At 48.2% G+C, this 25,732-nt stretch overlaps 2 protein-coding genes across 3 annotated transcripts in view; both read left to right on the forward strand.

Annotated features, from left to right (window-relative positions):
• Window positions 1–8,663, forward strand: part of ZFP91 (ZFP91 zinc finger protein, atypical E3 ubiquitin ligase) — a 35,148-nt gene extending 26,485 nt beyond the window's left edge. The window contains exons 3-11 of one of the 2 annotated variants that reach the window (XM_068988247.1): window positions 335–544; window positions 797–830; window positions 1,212–1,316; window positions 1,866–2,000; window positions 2,636–2,686; window positions 3,119–3,197; window positions 4,092–4,206; window positions 6,596–6,695; window positions 6,900–8,663. In XM_068988247.1, the coding sequence (XP_068844348.1) occupies window positions 335–544; window positions 797–830; window positions 1,212–1,316; window positions 1,866–2,000; window positions 2,636–2,686; window positions 3,119–3,197; window positions 4,092–4,206; window positions 6,596–6,695; window positions 6,900–7,410 (1,340 nt within the window). In that variant the 3' untranslated portion in view covers window positions 7,411–8,663. The remainder of the gene's footprint in view (window positions 1–334; window positions 545–796; window positions 831–1,211; window positions 1,317–1,865; window positions 2,001–2,635; window positions 2,687–3,118; window positions 3,198–4,091; window positions 4,207–6,595; window positions 6,696–6,899) is intronic. The other variant, XM_068988248.1, reaches the window with a different exon arrangement.
• Window positions 8,664–12,328: 3,665 nt separating this feature from the next.
• Window positions 12,329–14,158, forward strand: CNTF (ciliary neurotrophic factor). Its single transcript, XM_068989423.1, has 2 exons — window positions 12,329–12,442; window positions 13,673–14,158. Exons 1-2 carry the CDS (start codon window positions 12,329–12,331, stop codon window positions 14,156–14,158), a joined length of 600 nt encoding a protein of 199 aa, XP_068845524.1.
• Window positions 14,159–25,732: the final 11,574 nt, after the last annotated feature.

Below are 25,732 nucleotides of genomic sequence, written 5' to 3' on the forward strand. Positions count from 1 at the left end.
ATCTTTTGGGGACCACTCTCTTCTGTCTTAGATCTAACGATTAAAATATAGAACAAAAGGTTAGATCTTAGGTATATTTCCCTTAGCATTTTATTTTTTAGTATATATATAAACTATAAATATAAAATTGGTGCTTTGCAACCTACAAAGCTGTTTCTTTAGACTGATGACAGTAAGAATAAGTTTTTATCAGATTTTCCCCTCATCTTGCTTCTATTATATCAGTAAAATTATGTCCACAGGTGGTGGGGGGTGAGTGTTATCGTCAGAGATACACAGAAATGATTATCAGTCAACTGTAAACTCTAAAAGAATGATATATGTTTTCCTCTAGATCCCAAGGAAGAGAAAGAGGAGGAAGAGTCTCCCCTAGCTCAGGAACCTCCCGCGGCAGCAGCTCGGCCTAGCCGGGGCTGGCGCGGCAGCAGCCGCACATCCGTCTCTCGGCATCGCGACGCAGAGAACACCCGCAGCTCTCGGTCCAAGACTGGTTCCCTGCAGCTCATCTGCAAGTCAGAGCCAAACACAGATCAGCTTGATTATGGTACAGTGCCAGTAGAGTGTGATTATTTAATCACCAGTTGCCTATTGATTTTTATGTCATGTTGAACATTTACCAGAACAGCCTGACTTTTAGGGTCACATGTGGTGCTATAGGAAGGATCCTTTTTGATAGTTTACAAAGAATTCTCCATTTGTATAATGACCCTAAACTTAATTTGGTTTGATTCTCTTGGCTGCAGAGAGAAAATCTCTATACCTTCATACCAAAAGTTCTGTTTTATACCTTTTCTAGATGCAGAAGAGCATCAGTCTCCGGGTGGCATTAGGTAAGAAACGTTGCAATATTTCATATTCAAACCCTTGGGGACGTAAAGGGGATGAAGACCAGTCAGGCAGATCTCATGACTCAGAGGTTTTCTGCTTGAAATAATTGAGTCAGTTGGTTTTAAACTCTTAGTGGCACTGAGCCATCTTTGCCTTGCCTGTATTTGATGAAATGAGACTATGTCTAGGATTTTTGTCTTTTTAGTTCCAGTTATTACTCTTTGGGGGAAAGAGCTAGGTTGCAGTCCAGCTAGATCATTAGAATGGAAACCCTAGGTAACACTGTGAAATCTTTGGCTGCGTCTAAGTAAATTGCTGAATAAAATCAGTCAGGTATGATTTGTAACAGCTAGGATTTCTAATCTCTGTTGGCTTCTTTTTAGCAGTGATGAGGAAGAGGAGGAGGAAGAAGAGATGTTGATCAGTGAAGAAGAAATACCATTTAAAGATGATCCAAGAGATGAGACCTACAAACCCCACTTAGAAAGGCATGTCTCGGGTTTGTTGGTGGAAAATGTTAGGAAAGCATTTTTGCTTTTATTTCACCTTGTTGCCAAACTAATGGATATGGACTTAATCTTTAAAGGAGTGATTTTGCGCTTGTTTACAAACCTAGCATTATCCTGTTACTCCCTGCTACAGCGCGCTCTTCCATCTGTAGAACTTTGTTTTGCTCATATTCAAATTATTATGACATCTGCCTGTTTTAAGATGTCATGAGTTGCCAGAACACTTAGAATATTTTTACTTTTGTTTTTCTTTACATCTATAGTGAGATTTGCTTCTAAGGCTTTGTTAGCTTGGGGGTGGGGCTCATCTCACTGGCTTTATTTTATTTTATTTTTTTTCACTGGCTTTAAATAGATGTATGGTTACTGTCCATATGACGAATAGTGTCTAGAAACCACATTTCGTATCCCAAGGAGCATAATTTTATAATAAATCAGCGATAACTCTAAGCTTTACCCTTCTATCACAGATGTTCTTGAAAGAGGCCTTTGCTCGATGCCAGTGTTGAAATGTGTTTATATTTTCAGGGAAACCCCAAAGCCACGGAGAAAATCAGGGAAGGTGAAAGAAGAGAAAGAGAAGAAGGAAATAAAAGTGGAAGTCGAGGTAGAGGTGAAAGAAGAAGAGAATGAAATCAGGGAAGACGAGGAGCCTCCTAGGAAGTGAGTAGGCAGTTACTCCTGAAAATGGAGGCTTAGCAGATTTTCAGGTCACCAGTGGAAAAAAGGGTAGGAGTGTTGACATGCACATATTGCTGTCTCAAGCAGCTGACAGTGTGATTGGAAAGACTTTCCTCAACAGCTTGAAAAGTTTCATTCACAGCAGTACTTAAAGATGTTCCATTGAGTATAGTAGGTCAGGGGCTGTAGGGACGCAGAAAGGGGAGTAAAGAGAGCAAAAAAAAATGTATGGCAAATAAGGCACGTGGCGTAATGACTTTGATCAGGTAAAGGCTCGTGCCTAGCAGTTAGTTCCTGTTGCAGAGATAGCTGTTTTTAAGTGTGTAGGCTTTTGTCTCTGTTACAAGGAGAGTATCCTTTGTATTCTTAGGGCTTTTAAATAATAGGCTAATTTCCTCTACTTTTTCAGTTAACTTTGGTGCGGCCTCATTTATAGGTAAAGTTGCTTCAGAGTGAAGTCTTTGGTTTTGCGGGATTTGTCTTTGGCTTTATGTGTTGTGGGTTATCCGTTGTTTTTGCCACCAGCTGCTCGATCTTGAGTGTATGTCCTCAGTTAACGTTAGCGTATAGGCTTCAGTCTGGACTATGTGGACAGTTAAGCTGTTCTTTAATTACAGGAGAGGAAGAAGGCGGAAAGATGACAAAAGCCCACGATTACCCAAAAGGAGGTGAGTGAGTTATAGTCCTGCAGGGCTGTGCCTTCTTGCTGACACTGGGCCCTTCACTCATACGTTAAGCCCTTAGGATTATCCTGTGGGAATGACTAGTTAAGAATTTCACAGAAGCAGCTTCATTGGTGTCCTTGATGCAAAGCTACTGTGCTTTAACTTCCATTGCAGGATCTTAAAGTTTCTAAAAAATTTAACACTTTTTGCCTTTGGTGGAGTTACTGGTTTATTTTGTGCTCTTTTTAAAAAACTAAACATTTGGTAGTTTCTGATTACTTCTAACATAAATTCTGTGCAAGCTATAAGCTAGTAAAAGATTTTAATTCTTCGTACTATAGAACAGCTATCCCCTATAGTGCAGTCGGAGTGAGAGGCCAGTGTGCATACTGCCTCCCTGCTGTTGCTGACTTTTCCCTTCTGTGCTGTTACTAGAAAGAAGCCCCCCATCCAGTACGTCCGCTGTGAGATGGAAGGCTGCGGGACTGTCCTTGCTCACCCGCGCTACCTGCAGGTCAGTGGGGCTGTTCCAGAGAAGGTGGACTCGCAGGGCGCTTCCCGTTACTAGTTGCCATTCTCACTGAGACTTTCTAGTTTGTGAACTGGTGCAGGCTTCATCATTACTGTGCAGTGTCAACAACAATCATTTATTAAACATCAAATGACTTCAGTTGGGCTTTTGTTGTTGTTTTAAGTGATTGAGAACCTGAACGTAAATGTTTCCTTGGAATCTTGGGGTATTCCAGTGTTTCTCATGGTGTAACTGCACCTGATACAATAGATGATTGTGTGATAACACACCAAGACACAGTTAAACAGGTTCTGTTTTTAGTGTCTATTATTAAAGAATAAGGCTAACAACTAAAATGTAAGATTTCTTGATTACTATTTTGAATAAATTTTTAGTTTGAGGTTTTTATTTTAAGTGAGTTTTTTTTAATGAATAAGGATACAGCTTCTTATATTGAGGTCTGGCAGAAGACAGGAAATATTAATTACTAAAGCTGAAGAAGTGTTTGGTCTTGAGTAGCAAGTGTGACATACGACCAAGGCCTTGCTCCCTGCTTCTGGTTCTGCTCTAATGATGGCTGTGGCTCTCTGGCCATGCGCCATTCGCTGCACATGGCGCTGTGCAGTACCCGACTTCTGTTCCCACAACACTGATGCGGTTGTCGTCATCTCCTTACACACGTGGGGACTGGAGCTTGCGGTGTTGGCAGTGTGTCTTCCGCGGTCGCAAGCGAGTGAGCGCCAGAGCCGGGCACTGAAGCGCTCTATGATGGTGCTCCCTGTTCACAGACAGAGGACTTGGTTTTCCTTCAATACTTTTGACTTTGCAAAGGAATGAGCTAAGCTTTCTGGAAGCTGTAATTTTTCTCTCTCTCTTCACTTTGTTTTACTGTTTCAGCACCACATTAAATACCAGCATTTGCTGAAGAAGAAATATGTATGTCCCCATCCCTCCTGTGGACGACTCTTCAGGCTCCAGAAGCAACTTCTCCGACATGCCAAACATCATACAGGTACTTTCTTAGAATGTTTATCAAGTAGCTAAATGCCCTGTTAAGTGTGTAGATTGGTGACAATATTTTTTCTAACCTATCCATCCAGCATCACCAGGTTTGTTTATAGTACTCTTTGTTTTACAGCCAATAAACGAGAAGCTGGGCAGTATTAGGGAACTTGCCAGTGGTTACATAGCTAGTTTTTAGCAAAAAATAATAATAATAATTTTGGGGGTGGTTTCAAATTCTGCTTCAGTTAGATAGATACTTGTAGTAACTGCCTGGACTGAAAATGAGTATGTAGGGAAAGCCTTAATGGTAAGGAGGCTTGCTTATAGTTCATATTGCCTACTAAAAATCTCCCAAGACTTCTGCTGCTATTGGAATCACAAAGGCTAGCTATTGAATCCACATGTAACCTCCTGTGAGGCTTCCCAAGTGGCTCAGTGGTAAAGAATCCACCTGCCAGTGCAGGAGACACAAGAGACACGGGTTCAGTTTCTGGGTCAGGAAGACCCCCTGGAGGAGGCATTGGCAACCCATTCCAGTGTTCTTGCCTGGAAAACCTTAGGGACAGAGGAGCCTGGCAGACTACAGTCCGTGCGGTCGTGAGGAGTTGGACGCTGCTGAGCAACCGCGCACACATGCAGCCTCCTACAGGAGCTGTTGGCTGGAAAAGAGGAATTGAGTGCCTTTGTGACACATGTTGTCAAAGGAGTTCAGACAGCGTTCACTTTCAGCCACTCGACAGTTCGTTGCAGTGCAGCTGATAGGAACAGATTGGGCTGGGTAAGCTTAGAGATGATTCCAGCAACGCTGCGTCATTATAAGGAGGAAACAGGGCGACGTGTGCGGTGCTGGCTACTGCACAGAGCCGGGCACCTGGTGGGCCCAGCACTGGGGTGTAACCTGAGGTCTCCATGCTCCACGGGCTGCAGGCCTTGCCTCCTGCTCTGCCTCTTCAGTGAGGACGCCATCCCCACTGTTCCTCTAAAGGAGCAGCTGTTCCTCTGCTCCTTCTCCCTGATAAACTGTTTCGTTCATAGAAAATAATTTCTGACAGCCAGTTTAGACTACTTTAGCTAGATTTTATAAGCCGACTATGACAAACACTGTTTTAGAAATTAAATCCTTTCCAAATATTTGTATGTAGTTAATACCATTTTATGATGTCAGTGTTGGAGAATTTTACTTTTCCAAATGAGTGTGAATTGGCTTCCTTTGAAAATATAATTTCCTTAAGTATGTGAAACGCTCCACATGGGTTCGTCATGCTCCCGTGGAGCTGGGAACGTGGCCCAGACCTGAGAGATGGTAAGCTCTGTCCCTGGGTTGGGAGTGTGCGTTCCAGACCCTACTGTTCATGAGGAATGCAGACGGACAGACCTGGCGTCCTGAGCCCCTGCTAGAGGTGGCGCACCCCAGGCCCCGCCTCGACCTGCTGAGTCCGCCTCTGTGTCCCCTGGAGCCCCAGGTGCCGCCTCCGTGCGTTCAGGTGGGAGAGACGTGGCTCTTCTCCCACAGTCGCTTTTAGAACTGTTTGGGATGGAGGGTAGGATTACATTGGATGTTGTTTGCCACTCGTGTTTTCACTGTGACTGCTTCTGGTCATTATAAGTGAAAGGCATGCAAAGAGTGTAGTGGCCATTTGTTCAGCAAGTAGACCTTGGGCATCTGTTTGTCCACTTTATCCCCAACCAGTTGATAAAGAAGAAAATAAGTCCAGTGCTCCTTTGCCCCGTAGGATTTTTTGAGAGAAGTTTAAATTGTTTATCTTGGGTAACATTTTTTTAAAAAATCTGAAACAGAAGATGAGTACCACTTTGAGTATGGATCCGTTTTCTTTACGTAATGTCAAATTCTTTTTTTAATGCTGTTGTTGAACGCCAGCTTCTTTGTATGTAACCATTCAGCTTTCACAGTCTGTGAAAAAGCTGTTTTAAGAATAAAAGCTGTGAGAAATATAATTGTTTACTTGCTAAGCAGTTTATCCTGCATCCGACTTACTGGTAAAACTGAGACTAGGATTCACATTCTCATATTTCTCTCTAGCTGTGTTTTTTATTTTTGTTACTGTAAACACATTCTTATGTTAACGAATGGCTAGACTGAAAAAAAAAAAGATGAAAATGATACTTTTCTTTTTTGAGTGTGCTGTGCAGTCTGTGTGGGATTTCAGTTGCCCCACCAGGAACTGCTCTTGGCCAAGAAACTAACCCACTGGATTGCCAGGGAATCCCCTCCTGCTGTCTGTTTTTAAGTTCCGTTTATCCAGGGTGCTGATACTCCACATTGCTTTTACTCCGAATTCACCTGCCTGATTGTCTGCTTGCTTTTTGTGAGCTAGGAAAAAATACTTAAGAGGGATTCCAAATGGAACAGTAACTAATCACATTGTTTTTCTCAGACCAGAGAGATTACATCTGTGAATATTGTGCTCGAGCCTTCAAGAGCTCCCACAACCTGGCAGTGCACCGGATGATCCACACCGGCGAGAAGCCGCTCCAGTGAGTACTCGCTCCCGGGGCGTGCCCCGCCAGAGGAAGCCCCTCTCGTGGCGCGTGGTGTTCCCTGTGTGAGAGCGGGCATGGACTGGGGGGTGATGCCTAGGGACCTGCCTGGATGACTGAGTCGTTCGTTCGTGCGGCCCCGGCCCGGGATGAGAGGGCGCTTCTCTCTCTGATGAGCCGTTTGCTCCCTCTCTCTCTCAGATGCGAGATCTGTGGGTTCACGTGCCGGCAGAAGGCGTCCCTTAACTGGCACATGAAGAAGCACGACGCAGACTCCTTCTACCAGTTCTCTTGCAACATCTGCGGCAAGAAGTTTGAGAAGAAGGACAGCGTGGTGGCGCACAAAGCGAAGAGCCACCCCGAGGTGCTGATCGCCGAGGCCCTGGCTGCCAACGCCGGCGCGCTCATCACCAGCACAGACATCCTGGGCACAAGCCCCGAGGCCCTCAGCCCGCCCGCTGGCGGCCAGGGCCTGCCACTGCTTCCCGAGCCCCTGGGCAACCCCGCCCCCGGAGAGTGCCTGCTGCTGGAAGCCGAGGGCGTGTCCAAGGCCTTCTGTGGCGGGCCCGAGCGGGTGAGCCTGGTGACCGACGGCAAGCTCTTCGTGGGTGGCGGGGGCGGCACGGGCGCGGACGGGCTGGTCATGAACTCGGACATCCTCGGTGCTACCGCAGAGGTCCTGATCGAAGACTCGGACTCAGCGGGGCCATAGCCAGGGGCGGACCGGGCACTGGGACGGCTCAGACTTTGTATTTAAAAGACAAAAAGGACAAAAAAAAAAATTTAAAGCATTTAAAATCTAGTGAAATAACTGAAGGGCCTGCTCTTTCCATTGGGTCACAGCACACACACACACACACACACAGCCCCTCTTCTCCGTCACCCCCTTTATAAAATTGACGTTGCCTTTCCCAGAAAGCTCGACAAAGAAGCCGCTGCAGCAGCTCTTAAAGGAAGGGTTCTTTCTAAACTCACTTCCAACCAGGCAGACTTCCTGCTCATCAGCAGACCCCCCCCCCGCCCTTTTACCCGGTAGCTTCAGTGTGCTCTGGATCAGCTTTTAACTCTTAATGATATATTGATATCCTCTCGACCCCTCCTCCTCCTCTCCCGCTGCCCCGTGGTCCTGGCTTCTACCTTTGCAGCACATGTATCTTCCAAGTATCATATACTTCTAATCTCTGGAGGCTGGCAGCTTGACTTGGCACTTTAAGGCCCCTGAGCAGGGTGAGCTGTTAAAACAGCGCACATCTCTCACCCCCTCTCCCTCCACTCTCTCCAGGTGAAGGAAGGAAGGCAGGCTGCATGGGGACCACCTCCCTCCTCTTGGCCTTCTCCGTCTTCCTCGCCGTGCCCCCCAGCCCCTCCATAAGGTTCTCAATGGTGCTCACTCGCTCGCAAGCAGGCTCCTGGCAAGGAGGGGCCGCCCGCCCCATGGTCTCCGACCATAGACAGGGCTCTATCGGTGAGAAGTCCCAGACTAATGACAGAAATTTGCACTTTGAACATGTGTGTTTTTGTGTTGTGGAACCTGAGATTCCTTATTTATTAATGGAAAGTCTGATTTCTTTTTTTTTTTTTGTCTTTGTTGCTATATTTTGTGGGCCTGGGCAAGATTACATTATTCTGACGTGGGGTCCTTTGCATAAGAGGTACTTGTAGAAGGCAAGATAGAGGGTTGAAGAAGCACAGCCAGCCCCTGAAATCATAGTGCTCCAGTGGCCTTTGCAAAAAGCTGGTCCTCAGCACCGACAGAATCACTACAGTGCTTTTCTGGAAGCCTCTTCAGGGAAGGACGGTGGGGTGTGGTGACTGGCACTCTTCGAGCTTGCAGAGCATCGCGGTTCAGGAATCTTGAGGGGAGGAAGGAGGTTATTCAGGGTCTGAACTACAGATGCAAGGTTTTCTCTTGAGAGTTCTTTGTCCCCGTCGTTTCTCTGTACACACACCCCCCCCCCCCCCCCCCCCCCGTCAGCCCAACTCTGGCCCCTCTGTCTGCTTTGTTTCATCGTGGGTTCGTCTCAGCTCCCATTTGGTGAAGGGCACTGCCGTCAGAAAAGGAATCATCTGAGTTAGATGGTTTTAAGTCAAAGGAAATTGTTCTGTTCTGTTTCCCTTGTAAGAACACTTCAGAAGAAGGAAGTCTTCAGCACAGTTAGTAGTCTGTATGATGCTTTGGCGTCCACCTGAAATTCCAGGAATTACCGTTGCCCTTGAGACAGGGACTTCCATGGGGTGGATCGCTTACTACTGTCCACGGGAGAGAGACAGTTTTGTACAACTTCATAATGTCCAGAAGACTAAAGACCCATTTTGGCTCATTTTTAGAGAACCGGAAGGGCAGTTTCTATCCTACATACCTCAGAAACTGAAATTAAAGGCTTGCCCTGTTCATTGTTTGTTAGAGATGTATAACGGCTGTTGGAAAGAATGAAGCTTTGCTGAGAACAGAATAAGGAACAGCTTGTTTTTCACAAACACTAAAACTACAAGTTTATCAGTTTTCTCTCTGATTTTTTCCCCCCTAAAAAGAAGGGTAACAAAATGCCATCTCTGAAAGAAGCTTGCTCTACACCCACTGGTGTGCGTGGGGTAGGGAGGGAAGCGTCTGCAGTGACCGTCTTAGACGCTGCTGTCTGTGTTCCGTGGGGAGGCTTTGCCATCGCCTCCAGGGCCGGGCAGAGAGTGGAGTAAGGATGGGAGGAATATGGAATGTGCTTTCCTGGCCGCAGTGAGGGCTTGGAGTTGATTCTGGTGTGTTGAGTAGATGTGAAACTACTATAAGATTAATCGGACGGGTCTACAGCGAAGTTCCTTTCCCGTATAAGTCCGTTGGTTCACTAGCTGGCGTCTGTAGCCGCCACTTCTTGCCGTCATCACGTTGACCTTATCCTTGGTCTCCGTGAATTACATTTGCAGCACTTAGTGAATGTTTTAGCCACCTACACAAAAGCAAACTGCATTTTTAAAAGAGAACTTGGAGACAGAGGGAAAATGTTTTCTTCCCTTTATCACACTCCTCCCCACCCAGAGCAGCTCGTCGGTTCTCCCGATTTGAAACTCCCCTTCTCACTCTTCACAGCTGCCATTTGCCTGTAATTTGCTTCAGTGAGTTATTGTAGCAGGCTGCGGTGAATTTTCAGGTATTTTTCATGGGCTCAGTTTGCTTCCTTTTGAGAAAGGGATGCCAGCAAAGGAGAGAGTGGCTCTGAGTGAGCTGTCACCAGTTTCTCTTCCTCTAACTTTCTGCTCCTCAGACGTTTACGTCACCATCTTTCTAAGGAACTCAGTCTTAAAATTCTCTGTTTCCTACTCTTAATCAAATTCTGGTACATTTTTAATACCTTCTTCCCACAGCATATTCATCTTTAATCAGCGGTTCTGAATTTTGGAAACGTACTTGAAACAGGTGTTGTTTCTCCAAGGTGTGCTTTCCCCCTTATTTGTGGTTGCCCGGGGTTATTTTGCATAATTGAGACTTAATATGTTTCAGAGAATGTAGATAAACACTGGCCAGGATGACTGGGAGTGAAAATAGATACATTAATGTAGGGAAAGGCATCCACATAGAGCACTTGAACCTCCTTAGAACCTGTTTGGAGAAAAAATATAGAGTGTACTAAACCTCACTAAGGTCATTACGGTCAGGCTGTTTGAAGCACCATCTTTCCCTCCTGCCTTTTTCCCACCTTCCAATGTACTCAAGAAAATTGAAAAATTGTAATGAATCAATTGAAAATATTTTATTTCCTAAAAGCCTTTTTTGCCTGTTGTAATGTGCAGGACCCTTCTCCTCTGATGGGAGAGAGACCTGAATCTAGGTCGAAAAGCTTATGTAAAAAGAAACTATAATAAAAGGGATACTCTGCTTTTCAGATCCTTGTTTTCTCTTAATCTAGCTAAGGCATATCCAAAATAAAATGTAAAGAAGAATAATAAAAATTGTCTTCATGGAAGCTACTGGTCTTCCTTGGTTGTACTGAGTTATAGTTACGCTGGGGTGAAATAATTGATACGCTCAATGAGGAAACCAAGTGCCCTCAGAACAAGTCATGTGGCAGAAACTGTTGCTTGCACTTGTTGCGAATCAGGTCGTTAGCTTTTGACTCTGTTTAGCTCTTGATCTCTAATACTGAGATGCCATTCTGATCATACGGCAAAACTGGAAATCCTTTCCATGTTTCAACTACCTGGAAAAGGTGGCCGTCTTAATATAGTAAAGGAAGCTATGGGGTTAATTTCACTCTGATGCTGACAGAACCCTGACAGTATTTAATATCAGTGCTCCTTCACAAAACTCAGTGTCCGTAAAAGTACAGAGTTAAAAAAAAAAGGCTCCGGCTGCCTTCCCTAAAGGCCTGCTGCGGCAGCTCCCCGGCCCATTTCTTTCCCTCTCTGTCCCTCGATCGTTGTTTGTGGGACTTTCCCCCTGAGAAGGCATTTGTTTCAATTCACAGGTAGTGTCTGATTCATTTGGGGACGAAACATGTGACTCCTAACCCGGTTGGCATCACCCTGGAACCTACAGTTACAGGCAGTAAAGCGACGCTTTAAGCACTTAAGCTGCCTTCGCTTCAGTCCTGCTCATTCTGTTAGGAATTTTGTTAAGAAACAATGTGGTATGACTGGGATAAGGAAAAAGAAGAAAAGCATGTTGTCACTTGAGTGAGACTGCCTCAGAAATGTTACCAAGTCAGGGTTGGGTGTTTCCTGTCCTTTGGAAGAGAACAGGCCTAAACAGTCCCTGCCTCATCCTGGAAGCTACAAGGGGGGCACCATGATTGAGAAGATAGTGATGCCCCCTTAGCTGACTTGTAATCAAGTGCAAATTCAATTTTTAAACACAGAGCCAAAGGATAGGAGTAGGGGAAAGTGCTGTATTTTTACAGGATCTCTTTCATGTAAACTTTGTGTCTTGAACAAAATATGAACCAGCCAAAGAATGAAATTGGAAAGTCAGTGGGAGAAACAGCTGTAGAATCAAAGGCCTATATTTAAATTTTGAACCCCAGGTACTGGATTTTGTGCACATGAAGTAACTTCTTTAAGCCTGCATTTCATGTGTAAAATGAAGAAAACTTTATCTTGTAGAACTATTCTAAAGATCAAATAAAGGCTTTAAACCATGTCTGGCCCAGGGTAGATGCTTATTGAATGGCAGCTGTATCAGTAACAGTAGCAATTTTATTGTATACCAGGCCAAAGAAGAGAGAGGAGGACCTGGGGGGGACAGGGTGGGTGGCAATAAGATGGCCTGATGGTACGTGTGTATGAAACAGGCCACATTAGGCAGGGGTGTCCTGAGAGTGTGACAGCGACCTTGTTGCTAAGTGCAAAAGCAAGACAATGCCCTGAAAACAAGTACACGAGGCACTGAGGAGGAGCGGGACGGAGGCGGACGCTGCAGGACGAAAGCCGGCTGAGAGGGGCCTTTGATTCCACAGGCGCAAAATCCGCAGCCAGGAATTTGCTGCCGCCTCTGAGCCAGGCCGGGGGTGGGGGTGCACAGTCCCAGTCCGGCTAGGAGAGATGCCCAGGGCGTTTGGCCCACGAGGCACATTTCTGATTGGGGCCAGTGTGGACAGACAGACCCAGCGCCCTTGTTTGCTGGGCCCGGCCGCTGAGTTGGGATGGCGTTCGCGGAGCATCCGCTGCCCCCTCCTCACCGCCGGGACCTGTGTAGCCGCTCCATCTGGCTAGCACGGAAGATCCGTTCAGACCTGACTGCTCTGGTGGACTCTTACGTAAGTTGCCGACCTTGCTGTCGTCTGTTTTCACTTCATCTCTTCTGACCCCGCCCGTTGTCATATTTCCGCCCTGTTACCGGTTACAAAAGCCCTAATCAAGCAGTCGTTTTATACACTGGGCACCTGTCGTTTGACATGGCCCTTTCCCTAAAGAAAAGTCCTTTAAGACTTTTTTAATATATGCTATTTAGGAAACATATTCTTTAAATAAGAAAGTATACATGGGGTTCTAGGTAGATTTGTCTACATGTCTTGGAGGCTGTTCCTAATTTGAATACCTGTCTGAATTCTTCCAGAGTAGATGAACCATGAGCCCTCCCAAGTTTGGGTTCTTCATGTATATGTTCTGACTTTTTTAACTATGTAAACAAAAGTCTGAGTAAGGTGTATAGAGCTGGGTGAAGAGCAGTATAAACCAACCAATTTTTCCTATTATAGTATTAGGACCCTGTACAATCAGAAGTGTTTGTGTGTCTAAATAGAAAGGTCACCTATAAAAAAAAAAAACTGGAAGAAACCCTGGGGAACTGGGAAAGTGTCCAATTCTTAAGGAGCTAACTATGGGGTACATTTTCTGTAGAGGAAGATTCCCATCAGTCTCCACCTAGGGCCTGCTTTGGGAACTGCAGGCTCCTGTGGAGAGCTCTGAATTTAAGTTCCTGGAGAGTGGGTTTATCTTCCTAAAGCCCCAACATTCAGAAATCAGACTTTAAAATACAAATTACATATATATATATAGCTATTGACTTCTCTAATAAATGACTGTCCTCACCAGTGAGAGTGGGCAGTGGAGAGGGCTATTAGAACAACTCTGTCAAGGCTGTATTTTAGAGCTGCTTAGGTATGGCCAGTATCTTGAGGTATATTTAAAATACTTAAACTCCAGTATGATGGTAATATTCTAGGTGCCAGCAGGGAGTGTCAAGTAGGGAGGAAAAGCTATTCTAGGCCAGGCAGTGGCTTTCAGCCTTTGGCACCTAGCAAAAGCTGCAGATTCTCCCAAGAAAAGTGAACAGGTAGTCCAAGCGGTGTGTATAAATTCTGGGAGAATAGGGTCTTTCTAACGCCAGTCACAGATCCCACAGGAAGAATTCCTCTTGTGCACTGTTTTCTTTACAATCTGGACCCTTGACCAGGGAGGTGAGTGGCATGTGTGGGACTTGGTGGTGGCGTGAGAACGGTGGAGTGACTGCAGGAGGGGTGACGTTTCTCTGTATCCTTGGCCAGATGAAGCATCAGGGTCTGAACGGGAACGTGAGCCTGGACTCTCTGGAAGGTGTGCCGACGGCCAGCTCCAGCAGATGGAGCGAGCTGACTGAGGTGGAGCGGCTCCAGGAGAACCTCCAGGCCTACCGCGCCTTCCACGGGATGTTGGCCCGGCTGTTGGAAGACCAGCGGGCACACTTCACCCCGGCTGAAGACGACTTCCACCAGGCGATACACACCATCCTCCTCCAGGTGGCGGCCTTCGCGTACCAGCTGGAAGAGTTGATGGCGCAGCTGGAGCACAGGGTGCCCCCCAGGGAGGCCGGCGGGCCGCCCCTTCTCACTGGGGACGCTGGTCTCTTTGAGAAGAAGCTGTGGGGCCTAAAGGTGCTGCAAGAGCTTTCTCGGTGGACGGTGAGGTCCGTGCATGACCTGCGGACCATCTCTCGGCAAAGTGGGGTCCCCGCACGTGGGAGCCATCGTGCCACCGAGGACAAGAAGATGTGACTGCGCCCCCTCTCGCTGGCTTTCTCTCCTGATGGAGGAGACACTGTTCTCTGAGGCCTCAGTTACCCAGTCTTAGCTTTGAAATCCTCTGAAACCATAGCCATTTTCACAGGGTTAGAGACACGGACAGATGGGCATACAGGTTTATTCTGGGGTGAGGTGTGTGTGTGTGTGTGCATGTGTGCACGTGCCATAAAGGAATGATGGGCATACAGGTTTATTCTGGGGTGCACGCGTGTGTGTGTGTGTGCGTGTGCCATAAACAAATGGTGGGCATACAGGTTTATTCTGGGGGGTGTGTGTGTGTGCCATAAAAGAATGATGGGCATACAGGTTTATTCTGGGGTGTGTGTGTGCACGCACGTGCCATAAAGGAATGGTGGGCACACAGGTTTATTCTGGGGCGCGTGTGTGCGTGTGCGCACGCGTGCCATAAAGGAACGCGGGCAGAGGCAGCATCCGCCGCCGCAGTGTCCCATCTTTCCTGCCCACTCGACAGCCTCTGCAGGCATGTAACAGCCTCACAGGATAAATATATTTTTTAACTCCAGTCGTGGATGACTCTTCTGAGAAGACTGAAATAGTGAATTAGAATCATGGACTGTCGCCAGTTCAAACTCTGGGATAATAACGATCGTGGTTCGCACGTGTTGAGCATCTGCTGCTTGAAGCGCCCTGCCAGGGGCTTTATGCGAATCATGATCTCCCACGGCCCGCTGAGGGAGGCGGTGGGATCTCCATTTGGCGGATGAGAAGGCAGGCTCGCAGAAGTGGGCACAGCTTGTTCAGGGTTACCCGCCTAGCAGACAGCACTCTGAGTTTGGACCCAGACGTTTCGCGTCCCAAAGCCTGTGCGCCCTTCACTGTAGAGGCCTGGTTACGGGCCTCTGTCACGGCTCCTCTTCGCCTGTTGGGAAGGGCGTGTACTCTGTCCCCGGGGCTGGGGAGACAGCCCCCAACCGTGTCCTGAGGGCGTGAGAGGCAGCGCCAGCACTTGCCGCCGGTACTTGGCAAGGAAGAGAGAGTGGAGACCCTCAGATCGGTCCTCCAGGCGTCTGGAAGCTGGCGGTGTGCAGGCCCGCGGCGCGCTTTCAAATACCCGCTGATGCCCTTGAGTGTGGCCTTGGGCACAGCGTCCCCCAGGCTGCCTCAGTCCGCTGCAATCAGCACCGCAGTGAGTGACACGAGCCCCGTAGCCCAGACCTCCCTGAAGGGCGGGTAGGACGCTGCTCGGGTGAAAAAGTCGAAATCCCCCACCAGCCACCCTCTGGCCTTAGCCACGCGGAGGGCGTGAGGCCCACTGTGTTCCCGTGGGAATGCAGAGCTTCTGAGGCCACGCAGCACGGCCTTCCTACGTCTCAGCAAAGGGCACGGTTCTGCGCGCGATGTTCTTGAGAGGAACTCTGAAAAGCACCGACTCGTGAACGCGGGTGTTGCAGGAAAGGCCACTTAAGCCGGGCTTGTGAGCGGGCGGGCGGGGCATCAGACGTTCCTGGGTGTCGCTCACTTCACAACGCCAATGGATGCACGCTCAGGGGTGGGGCTCAGATCAATTTGGCTTTCTTACTTGGGCCTTCTTTTCTTCTTTTAAGGACCACGTTCTTTTCTTCTTAAAAGACGGCGAGTCGGAGAGGGCTGCCTGCCTGTGGGTCTGTGCCCGCGCCCTGTGACCTCAGGGCGCACAGCGGGCCAGGCTCTGGCGCGCAGGGAAGGCGGGCGCGCGCCGGAAGGGGCCGCAGGCCCGGACTGCACTGCAGTCTGAGCTGCGTGTAAGCGGCCGCAGCTGAAGGCCGGCCGGGCAGAAAGCGCTTCCCGAGGAGACCGGGGTCCAGTGTGTCTCAGAGCAGGGTGAGGAGCAGAGGAACCGTGAGAAGAGCCAGGGAAGAGCGTCCCTACCAGAGGAAAATGAGGCGATGAGGCACAGCGGGGTCCGCTCGGCTCTAGAAGTTTATCGCTGCGTCTGTAACGCTGGTTATGGTGTGCATGCAGTGAGTGAGTGCATAGAGGTGCATTTCATTCAAGCTTTAACTTGTTTCAATGGTTTCTTCTGCTTAAGAGCAGTATTTTGATAAAACACTTGCTTACTGATATGAAATGCTTAGATTTATCTGTACAGTGCATTAGGCTCTTTTGGTTTAATGAAGAATGTTCTGACTGACATTTCTTAGTGAGAAGTACTGATTACACCTTTAAGTCCCTCAATCGGTACAATTTTTTAAAAAAGATTTTGTGGGGGGGGGAGGGGGAGGGCGTTTTTAAAGCCTTAATTGAAATTGTTACAATATTGCTTCTGTTTTAAGTTTTGGTTTTTTGGCCAGGAGGTATGCGGGCTCTTACTTAGCTCCCCAGCCAGGGATGGAACCCACACTCCCTGCGCTAGAAGGCGAAGTTTTAATGACTGGACTGCCAGGGAAGTCCCTGTGCAATTTTAAAAATGTATTTATTTTTCTGGCTTCTTTGGGTCCTGTGCAGTGCCCAGGACCTTCGGTCTTCATGGTGGCATGCTGGGTCTTTAGGTGAGGCCTACGGAATCTCGTAGGACATCTGCAGGAGTTTCAGACGCCAGCGGAGCCTGGCTTAAGCTCTGCTGAGTCCCACCTGGAGGAATTTTTATCTACTAGACACACATTTGAAGTGGCAGCAGGTCCAGGAAAGGTGTAAGTACTAACTACTGGATGGGAGGAGGAAGAAAGATCAGGTCACAAAAGTAGCGTGTCTACTGAGGGCATTCCCCAGCAGCGTGCGAGGAGCTGTGTGTCGCTTTCTCCTGCAGGAAACGGATAGACTTCTTAGAAAAGGATAAAGGGGAAATGGGCACTTGTCCATGATAACAAAGACGTAAGCGTGTGGATCTGAATGTGTAGACACCACATCATGCTTATCTGAAATGGAGGAAGCGGACTAAGTAAGGGACTGACAATATTTCGTGCATATATACGCTGCCACTGCTGCTGCTGCTGCTGCTGCTGCTAAGTCGCTTCAGCCGTGTCCGACTCTGTGCGACCCCATAGACGGCAGCCCACCAGGCTCCCCCGTCCCTGGGATTCTCCAGGCAAGAACACTGGAGTGGGCTGCCATTTCCTTCTCCAACGCAGGAAAGTGAAAAGGGAAAGTGAAGTCGCTCAGTCGTGTCTGACTCTTAGCGGCCCCATGGACTGTAGCCCACCAGGCTTCTCTGTCCATGCGATTTTCCAGGCAAGAGTACTGGAGTGGGGTGCCATTGCCTTCTCCAGTACATATATATAATGCTACATATAATAAGGCCTCTTTTAAATTTATTTTTAATAAATTGGAGGGTAATTGCTCTACAACATTGAGTTGGTTTCTGCCATACGTCAACATGAATCATCCATAGGCGTGCAGACGACCCCTCCCTCTTGAACCTCCCTCCCACCCGGCACCCCAGCCCACTGCTCTAGGTTGTCACAGAGCACCAGGCTTAATAAGGTCTGAAAAGGCAAAATTTTAGTTCACAGCCCCTAACTCCTATTTTGTAAAGAGAACTGGGACTCCCTTGATGGTCGGGTGGTAAAGAATCTACTTTCCAATGCAGGGGACATGGGTTCGATCCCTGGTCAGGGAATTAGGATCCCACGTGCTGCCAGACACCTAAGCCTGCATTCCACAGCCAGAGAAGCCTTCTCCCCGCAACGAAGAGCCCGCATGCAGCAGTGAAGACCTGGCACAGCAGAAGTAGAGAAATAAACACTCCCGCCAGAGAAGGCCTCTCTGTGGGGACAGACTCCTGAACCTGTCCAGGAACTGCATGGGTGCGAGTTGGCAAATTCTTCATGCATTGATTTCCAAAGGTAGTTTGGAAAAAGACTTGAAAATTAGCACAAACTGAAAGTCCATGGCTAGAAGAAAATTGACACTAAGACAGTCAGGTTCGAGGGAAGTGAGAGTTCTAATACAAATGGAAAGTGTGAGGTCGCAGCCTGGGAGTCACAGTTGTTTCAGGCGGCTGCGGATTCAAGCCCGATGGGTGACTCGTCACTGTGACCACTAGTCAAAGAGGGACAGGACCGGTAAACAGCTGAAAAGTCATTTAGAAGGATTTCTGTCTGTGGACCCTCAGCTCGTGACGTAGCTGGGCGCCTTCTCTTTCTCTTGGGTGAAATAGAAATGCAGGAAGCAGGGGGATGCGAAAGGGATTGGTGAAGAGAAAAAAGGGGAAAAAGAAAGATGCGGATGTCACTCCAGTTGATGCGTCTGTGTGTGTGTCTGTATGAGTGTTGGGGCCAGGGCATCTATAAAAGGATGCTTTGACCTCCTGCCTCTCATCCTGCCTCAGCTTCAAGCCTCAGACCCAAGAGTGACCCACCCAGATGGCAGTACATGTAAAAAGTGAAAACAAGGAGCTTCCCTGATGGTCCCATGGCTGAGAGTCCAAGCTCCAAACGGAGGGGGCCTGGCTTTGACCCCGGGTCCTGGAATTAGATCCCACATGCCACAACCAAAGAGTCTGCATGCCACGGTGGAGACCGAGGACCCCGTGTGCCGCACTGAACCCCTGGCGCAGCCAGACAAATGGTTTTTAAAAAGTGAAGATGATAAAAAAGAAAGTCATCATCTCATTCAGAAGCTTCTATTGAACTCTAAGGTCTACAGATAAAAACGATAAAAGCATAATTTGGTCTTTTGATGAAATACGTATGGGGTGTGAGGTATGAAAATCTGCACGCATGTGGCTCTTAAAATACCCTATTTTAACAACAGTCTATTTTTGGCAGATGGATGCCAAAATGAAAGAATAAGGGATCCGGAAATGGCTGACAATAAAGATTTGGGCTCAGCAAGACCACGAGTTGCTGCTTTTATTTCTGTATCTGGATGAACAGGGGGAATTTCAAGTGATTTCAACACGGGATGAAACGTAATCCCTCCGGCCAGGGCCAGGCTCACTCGAGCGTGCTGGGTAAAGCTCTGTGATGCCAGGCCACTGGGCACAGCTCCCAAGGCTGGCCAGGCAGCCTCAAAAAGATAGATTTCGCCTACATTTACCAGCTTGCCTGCAACTGATGGAGATTTTCTTTTATCCAGCTTTACATGCAACAGAAGAAACCTTAGGCAGAAACCAAGTTGAGGAAAATCCACAGTGGAAAATATTAAAACACGCCTATGAGATTCTGCATTTTCATCCACATGTTCAAAGTCGTATGAGAGGAGGTGCTGCACTGACTCACGTTAGACGCCTCTACGCTGCTTTATGCCATTGACTCAGCCTTCTGAAGCCCCTAATGCTGGGAAAGACCGAAGGCAGAGGAGAAGGGGACGGCAGAGGATGAGATGGTTCGACAGCATCACTGACTCAATGGACACGAATTTGAGCAAACTCTGGGAGACAGCGGGACACAGGAGCCTGGTGTGCTGCAGTCCGTGGGGTCACAAAGAGTTGAACAGGACTTAGCGACTGAACAGCAACTCCCCTGAAATACTTTCACTAACAGGGCAAACACCAATGGGTGGTAACTTGTCTGAGTTCCCTCCTCTGGTATACGAGAGGTTTGGAGAGTTCTGGCTCCAAAGCTCACCCCACTACCCCTGGCTGTCATGGGACCCCTAGGCATCGAGATGGCTCTAGCCTGAAATATCCATTCTCCCTCCCTGTGATTCACTCTCCTTGCACACAGCCAGTGACAGACCTTACACAGTCTCTGCAACAAACTGGACTAGGTTCCCAAACTCGGGAGCAAGTCAGTTTCTCCTGAGCTGAAATGGCAATAACAACTCACTTCACAGGATTTTATACAGCGCAGACACATTTGAGTATCTGAAAGTATTTGTCAGTGATATGCGAACATCGAGTATACTTAACGCCTCCAACAGCTTGGACTAATGGCAGACTTCCTGCTGAGAAGACAGCTCTGCAAGCGTCTCACGGATAAGTCCCAGGGGCTTCCTAGGGGTCGTTCGGCCAGACCCTAGCCGTCACCCGGCTTGTTGCACTGTGGGCCTTTGGCCACTAGAGGCCAATGTGGTTTCACGCAGATCCTCCAGGAAATCACCCACCGCCCTGGAGAGCTGAGACCAGGCTGTCCACTGCATCCAAAAGACGGTTTCCACAAGCCTCAGACACGTTCTGGAGACGTGTGCTAAAGAGCCAAGGAAGCAAGCAAACCAAGGCACCCTCCAGGAGCAGTGTTAGTCACTCAGTCGTGTCTGACTCTGTGACCCCATGGACTGTAGCCCACCAGGCTCCTCTGTCCATGGGATTCTCCAGGCAAGGATACTGGAGTGGGTAGCCATGCTCTCCTCCAGAGGATCTTCCTGACCCAGGGATCGAACCCAGGTCTCCTGCATTGCAGGCAGATGCTTTACCACTTGAGCTAAAGGGAAGATCCAAGACACCCCCAGGGCGCGTTAAAGCACGTATTTAGACCTGGAGTCATCCTGCCGTGTAGCAGCACCCTGCTTCTCACACGGGAGGGAACTCACACTTCATTTAGTTTCATCGCATCATTAAACACCGTGCAGGAGGACTTCCCTGGTGGTCCAGGGGTTAAGAATATCTTTGCCTTGCAATGCCAGGGACACGGGTGCGACCCCTGGTCCAGAGAGATCCCGCACGCCGCAGATCAAGTAAGTGTATGCCCCACGCCTCCTGAAGGCCTGGCACCCTAGAGCCGGTGCCCCACGACTGGAGGAGCCGCCCACTGTGATGAGAAGCCTGCACCGAAATGAAGAGTAGCTCCTGCTTGCCGGAAACTAGGGAGAGACCCTCACGCAGCAGTGGCAACCCAGGGCAGCCAAAACTAAGTGAATAAAAAGCAAACAAAAGATGCACTGCCCAAGGAAGCCAGAGGCACACCCGCTGCCCCAGCTGTGCACTAGGAGAACGGGTTTGGTCCCGGCATTCTGCACTGGGCTCCCCAGCTTCTCCATCAGACCGGCCTCATCTTAGGGAGCCTCTGGGCGGTCCCTCTGCATGTGCTCACTCTTTCACACCCAGAGTGGCAGGCACCTCCCAAGAGCCAGGTGAGGTAGGTGCTGAGGTTCCGGCGTTACAGCTGGAGAAACAGCCATGAAGGATTGACAGTCCGCTGCCCCGGAAACACACACGTCCTCCTGAGAAACGACAACAGAAAGCGGGCTGCAGACTCAGTCCTTCCAGAGTCTAAGCAAGGCCTGGAGGGGCCGCGAGGAGGGAAGCGTGCAGAGCCACTTCAAAGAGGCTCTTTGCGAGCCAGGCTTTGAAAAATGACCAGGATTTTGCCCTCAGGAAGAAATATAAGCCGGGGGCGGGGGGCAGGGTAGGGTATGGGCAAGAACATCTCGGATAGAAGCAGCAGCCCTTGTCAAGGTCTGGCCGCCAGAAGGCATGTGGCATGTTCCAGAATGTTCTCCATGCCTGCAGCTTGGGGTTCTCCAAGAGCCCCAGTGGGAGGTTCGGCAAGAGGAGCAAGTGGTGACGCCTTGAAGAAGGACTCTAGGAAACGTTTGTGAAGATGGGTAGTGCTGGTATCTGCCCTTTGTTTTAGAAAACAGACTCAGACAGCAATCAGAGATGGGAGCTGCTGGAAACAGACTCGCTAAAAAGATGCTCCTCTGCTCCTGGTAAGGTACGTCCGGCTCTTTGTGCAAATGTTAGAGGCTTCCCTGCTCTCTTAGACCCGGTGCTCGGGTGGGGCGAGGCAGGCAGCACAGAGTGATACGACCGAGGGGCTTCCCTGGTGGGTCCAGTCTTCTTGCCTGGAGAGGAGCCTGACATGCTATAGTCCATGGGTTGCAAAGAGTCCATCAATAAGTTTATAGTGGGAAAGAATCTAAAAAGTATATACATATCTATGTATCTCTCTTTTCTCTCTCTTTAGTCGCTAAGTCGTGTCCAACTTGCGACCCCATGGACTAGAGCCCGCCAGGCTCCTCTGTCCATGAGATTCTCCAGGCAAGATCCAGTATCCTGCATCGAACCTGGACTGGCGATTCGTTTCTTACATGATAGTATACATGTTTCGATGCCATTGTCCCAAATCATCCCACCCTCTCCCTCTCCCACAGAGTCCAAAAGACTGTTCTATACGTCTGTGTCTCTTTTGCTGTCTCGCATACAGGGTTATCATTACCATCTTTCTAAATTCCATATATATGTGTTAGTATACTGTATTATTGTTTTTCTTTCTGGCTTACTTCACTCTGTATAATCAGCTCCAGTTTCATCCACCTCATTAGAATGGATTCAAATGTATTCTTTTTAATGGCTGAGTAATACTCCATTGTGTATATCTACCACAGCTTTCTTATCCATTCATCTGCTGGTGGACATCTAGGTTGCTTCCATGCCCTGGCTATTGTAAACAGTGCTGCGATGAACATTGGGGTACACGTGTCTCTTTCAGTTCTGGTTTCCTCAGTGTGTATGCCCAGCAGTGGGATTGCCGGGTCATAAGGCAGTTCTATTTCCAGTTTTTTAAGAAATCTCCACACTGCTCTCCATAGTGGCTGTACTAGTTTGCATTCCCACCAACAATGTAAGAAGGTTCCCTTTTCTCCACACCCTCTCCAGCATTTATTGCTTGTAGACTTTTGGATCGCAGCCATTCTGACTGGCGTGAAATGGTACTTCACTGTGGTAGGCAGAATCTTTATCGACTGAGCTATGAGGGAAGGCCTGCTGTCTCCTCTACGAAGTAGTATATATAATGGACGTGATATATATATGTGCATGTGTGTATATACATATATATATAAATCTGAATCACTTTGCTGTACAACTATAACTAACACATTGTAAATCAAATATATTTCAATACAAAAAGATTTTAATAATAAAAATTTTAAAATACTTTTTAAAGCTCTCAGGATAATGGCTAAGACTCCACAAATCTTGACTTACCTGGTGGCTCACAGGTTAAGGAATCTGCCTACAATGCAGGAGACCCCGAGTTTGATCCCTGGGTCAGGAAAATCTCCTGGAGAAGGAAATGGCCACCCATGTCAGTATCCTTGCCTGGAGAAACCCATGGGCAAAGAAGCCTGGGGGGCTCCAATCCATCAGTCCATGGGGTCACAAAGAATCACAGGGTAAAGAATCTGCCTACAATGCAGGAGACCCCGAGTTTGATCCCTGGGTCAGGAAAATCTCCTGGAGAAGGAAATGGCAACCCATGTCAGTATCCTTGCCTGGAGAAACCCATGGGCAAAGAAGCCTGGGGGGCTCCAATCCATCAGTCCATGGGGTCACAAAGTCTGAGCGACTAACACTTTCCCTTTCCACGATTTGGCTGCGGAGGGCATAGTTCAACCCTTGATCTGGGAACTAAGATCTCACGCAGCACACTGTGTGGTCAAAAAATGAAAGACAAAAAGGTTTTAAAAGAAAAGCTCTTAGGCTTCCCAGGTGCCGCTAGTGGTAAAGAACCCACCTACCTGTCAGTGAAGAAGACGGACAACACAGGGGTTTGATTCCTGGGTCAGGAAGACCCTCTGGAGAAGAGAAAGGTTACCCACTCCAGTGTTCCTGCCTGGAGAATCCCCTGGACGGAGGAGCCTGGTGGGCTGCAGTCCACAGGGTCACAAAGAGTCGGACACGACTGAAGCACTTGGCACGCACGCACACGCTGTATTCTTAAATATTCCAGTAGACGTATTAATCACAGTAAAATCAAACAGTTGAAAGTAATAAAAGAAAAGTGATTTAATTTCTGTAAGGCAAGACACAATCTCCTGGCAGTAGTGTGTATCATAAATTTTTCTGATCCTTGGCAGAGTTTTTCCTAAACTGCTGTCTCACCTAAAGAGGCCCACTGGCCATGAAACAGGTTGAATTTATGGAAGGCGTTTCAGGAGGAGGCCAGAAAAAGCTGGAAATTTCCATTCTGGAAGCTGCAATGTGTTCTTTGCCACTCCAGCGGGGAACTAGGCGATTTCTACCTCCTACTCTAGCCACGGGAAGGCAGTGGAGTGAGATAATGCAAAAAAAGCTCCACCAAGGAGTGGCTCTCAAGGTAAGTCTAAAAAACGTGTATTTGGTGGTCTGCTGCTGTGTGACAAATGACCCCTACAACTGCTGGCTTAAGATAGCAATTCTGTATGATTAACTCTTCTGGGTTGAGCTGAATGCTTTTAAAACAAATTAAGTAATTAATTTGGTTGTACAGGTCTTAGTTGAGGCATTCGAGGTCTTGTTCCCTGACCCAGGATCCAACTCCGGCCCCCTGAATCTTAGCCACTGGGCCCCCAGGGAAGCCCCTGGACAGTCTTTCTATCCAGGGGATGTTGGCTGGAAGCTCACCTACGTAGTCTCCATAGAGATGACACAAAGGCTGAGCGAAGCCGGGATGCTGGCAGAGCAACCCTGCAGCTGTGCAAATAGTTCCCCGGGCTGGCCTGCCCTGCGCGGCCTCCACAGGAGACTAGCTGGGTGGCTCAGGGCTCTGGGGACGGCATGCTTCCTTGTTTCTAGGTCTTACATTTAGGCCCGGTGATGGCCCAGCTGAATGCCTACCACGCTGAATCAGTCACAGCAAGTCACAGTGCCAGTCCGGGTTCACTGTGGGTTGGGACCTCACAGGGCACACAAATCCTGGGAGAGGTGGTTAATTAAGGACCACTGGAGACTGGTTCCAAGAATAGGTGTGGAAAAGACGCTGAGACACAGAAGGATGAGCAGAGAGAAGCATGGAGAAAAACACAGAGTATCTAAGACACAAAAGAATGAGGGACGGTGTACGGCTTCGTAAAAAGAGTCAGTGGGCAGTGGGTTTGTGTAATAAGTGGGGCAACAGTCAAACTCCGGGGGACCTTGTACCTTAGGCTCAGCAGTTTGGACGCGATTTTGTCCAGTAGTTCTCTGATCAAACTGCACCCTGGAATCTCCTGGAGACCAGGGAATGCCAGTTCCCCAAATATTATCAAAACAACCCCTTGATGAGACAAGGAGAACTCCAACTCCACAGAGATTTGGCAGCCTCTCAGAGGAGGAAGGGCAAGGTTAGAATTGATTGAAAATGGGAAGTTTGGTTTAAGGCACGTCCCTCACCGGGAGAGTGGGGAAGGTCCTTTTAAAAATGTATTCGTTTGTCTACTCCTGGCCTTATGTGACCTAGCCAGCTAGTTGTAGCATGCCAACTCTTGGCTGTGACATGGGGGGTCTAGTTTCCTGACCAGGCATGGAACCCGGGGTCTCTGCATCGGAAGCACAGAGTCTTAGCCGCTGGAGCACTAGGGAAGTCCTGCGATGGAGGTGGGGGTCGTCTTGATGCAGATTGAGCAGAGATCAGAACGCAACAGTCTAAGGCTGGCAGCAGAAGCAAGGCAAGGCAGAGAAATTACATAACCTTAGGGCACAAACTGGTGATGCTATCCTTGAGGAACTGAGGAATATTCTGGAAAATTTCAGTGATGAATAACTAGGCCACTTGTCTAGGGAAAAAGCTCCTGGAACAGTAAGTTATGCTAATGAGAGGATGGAGTGGTGGGTTACAATAAAGAGTAAGCTCTGTGGAGCATAGGTAGTATGGGTCTCAGAATGTGGTCAACACACAGATTCTCAGAACTCATCTTCAAAAGCTCCTGTTCGGTGGAACCCCAAAACCTCTATTTTTCACAGGCTTGGAATCAAGGCTATAAGCT

Source organism: Capricornis sumatraensis, chromosome 16, assembly GCF_032405125.1.
Source record: "Capricornis sumatraensis isolate serow.1 chromosome 16, serow.2, whole genome shotgun sequence".
Classification (NCBI taxonomy): Eukaryota; Metazoa; Chordata; class Mammalia; order Artiodactyla; family Bovidae; genus Capricornis; species Capricornis sumatraensis.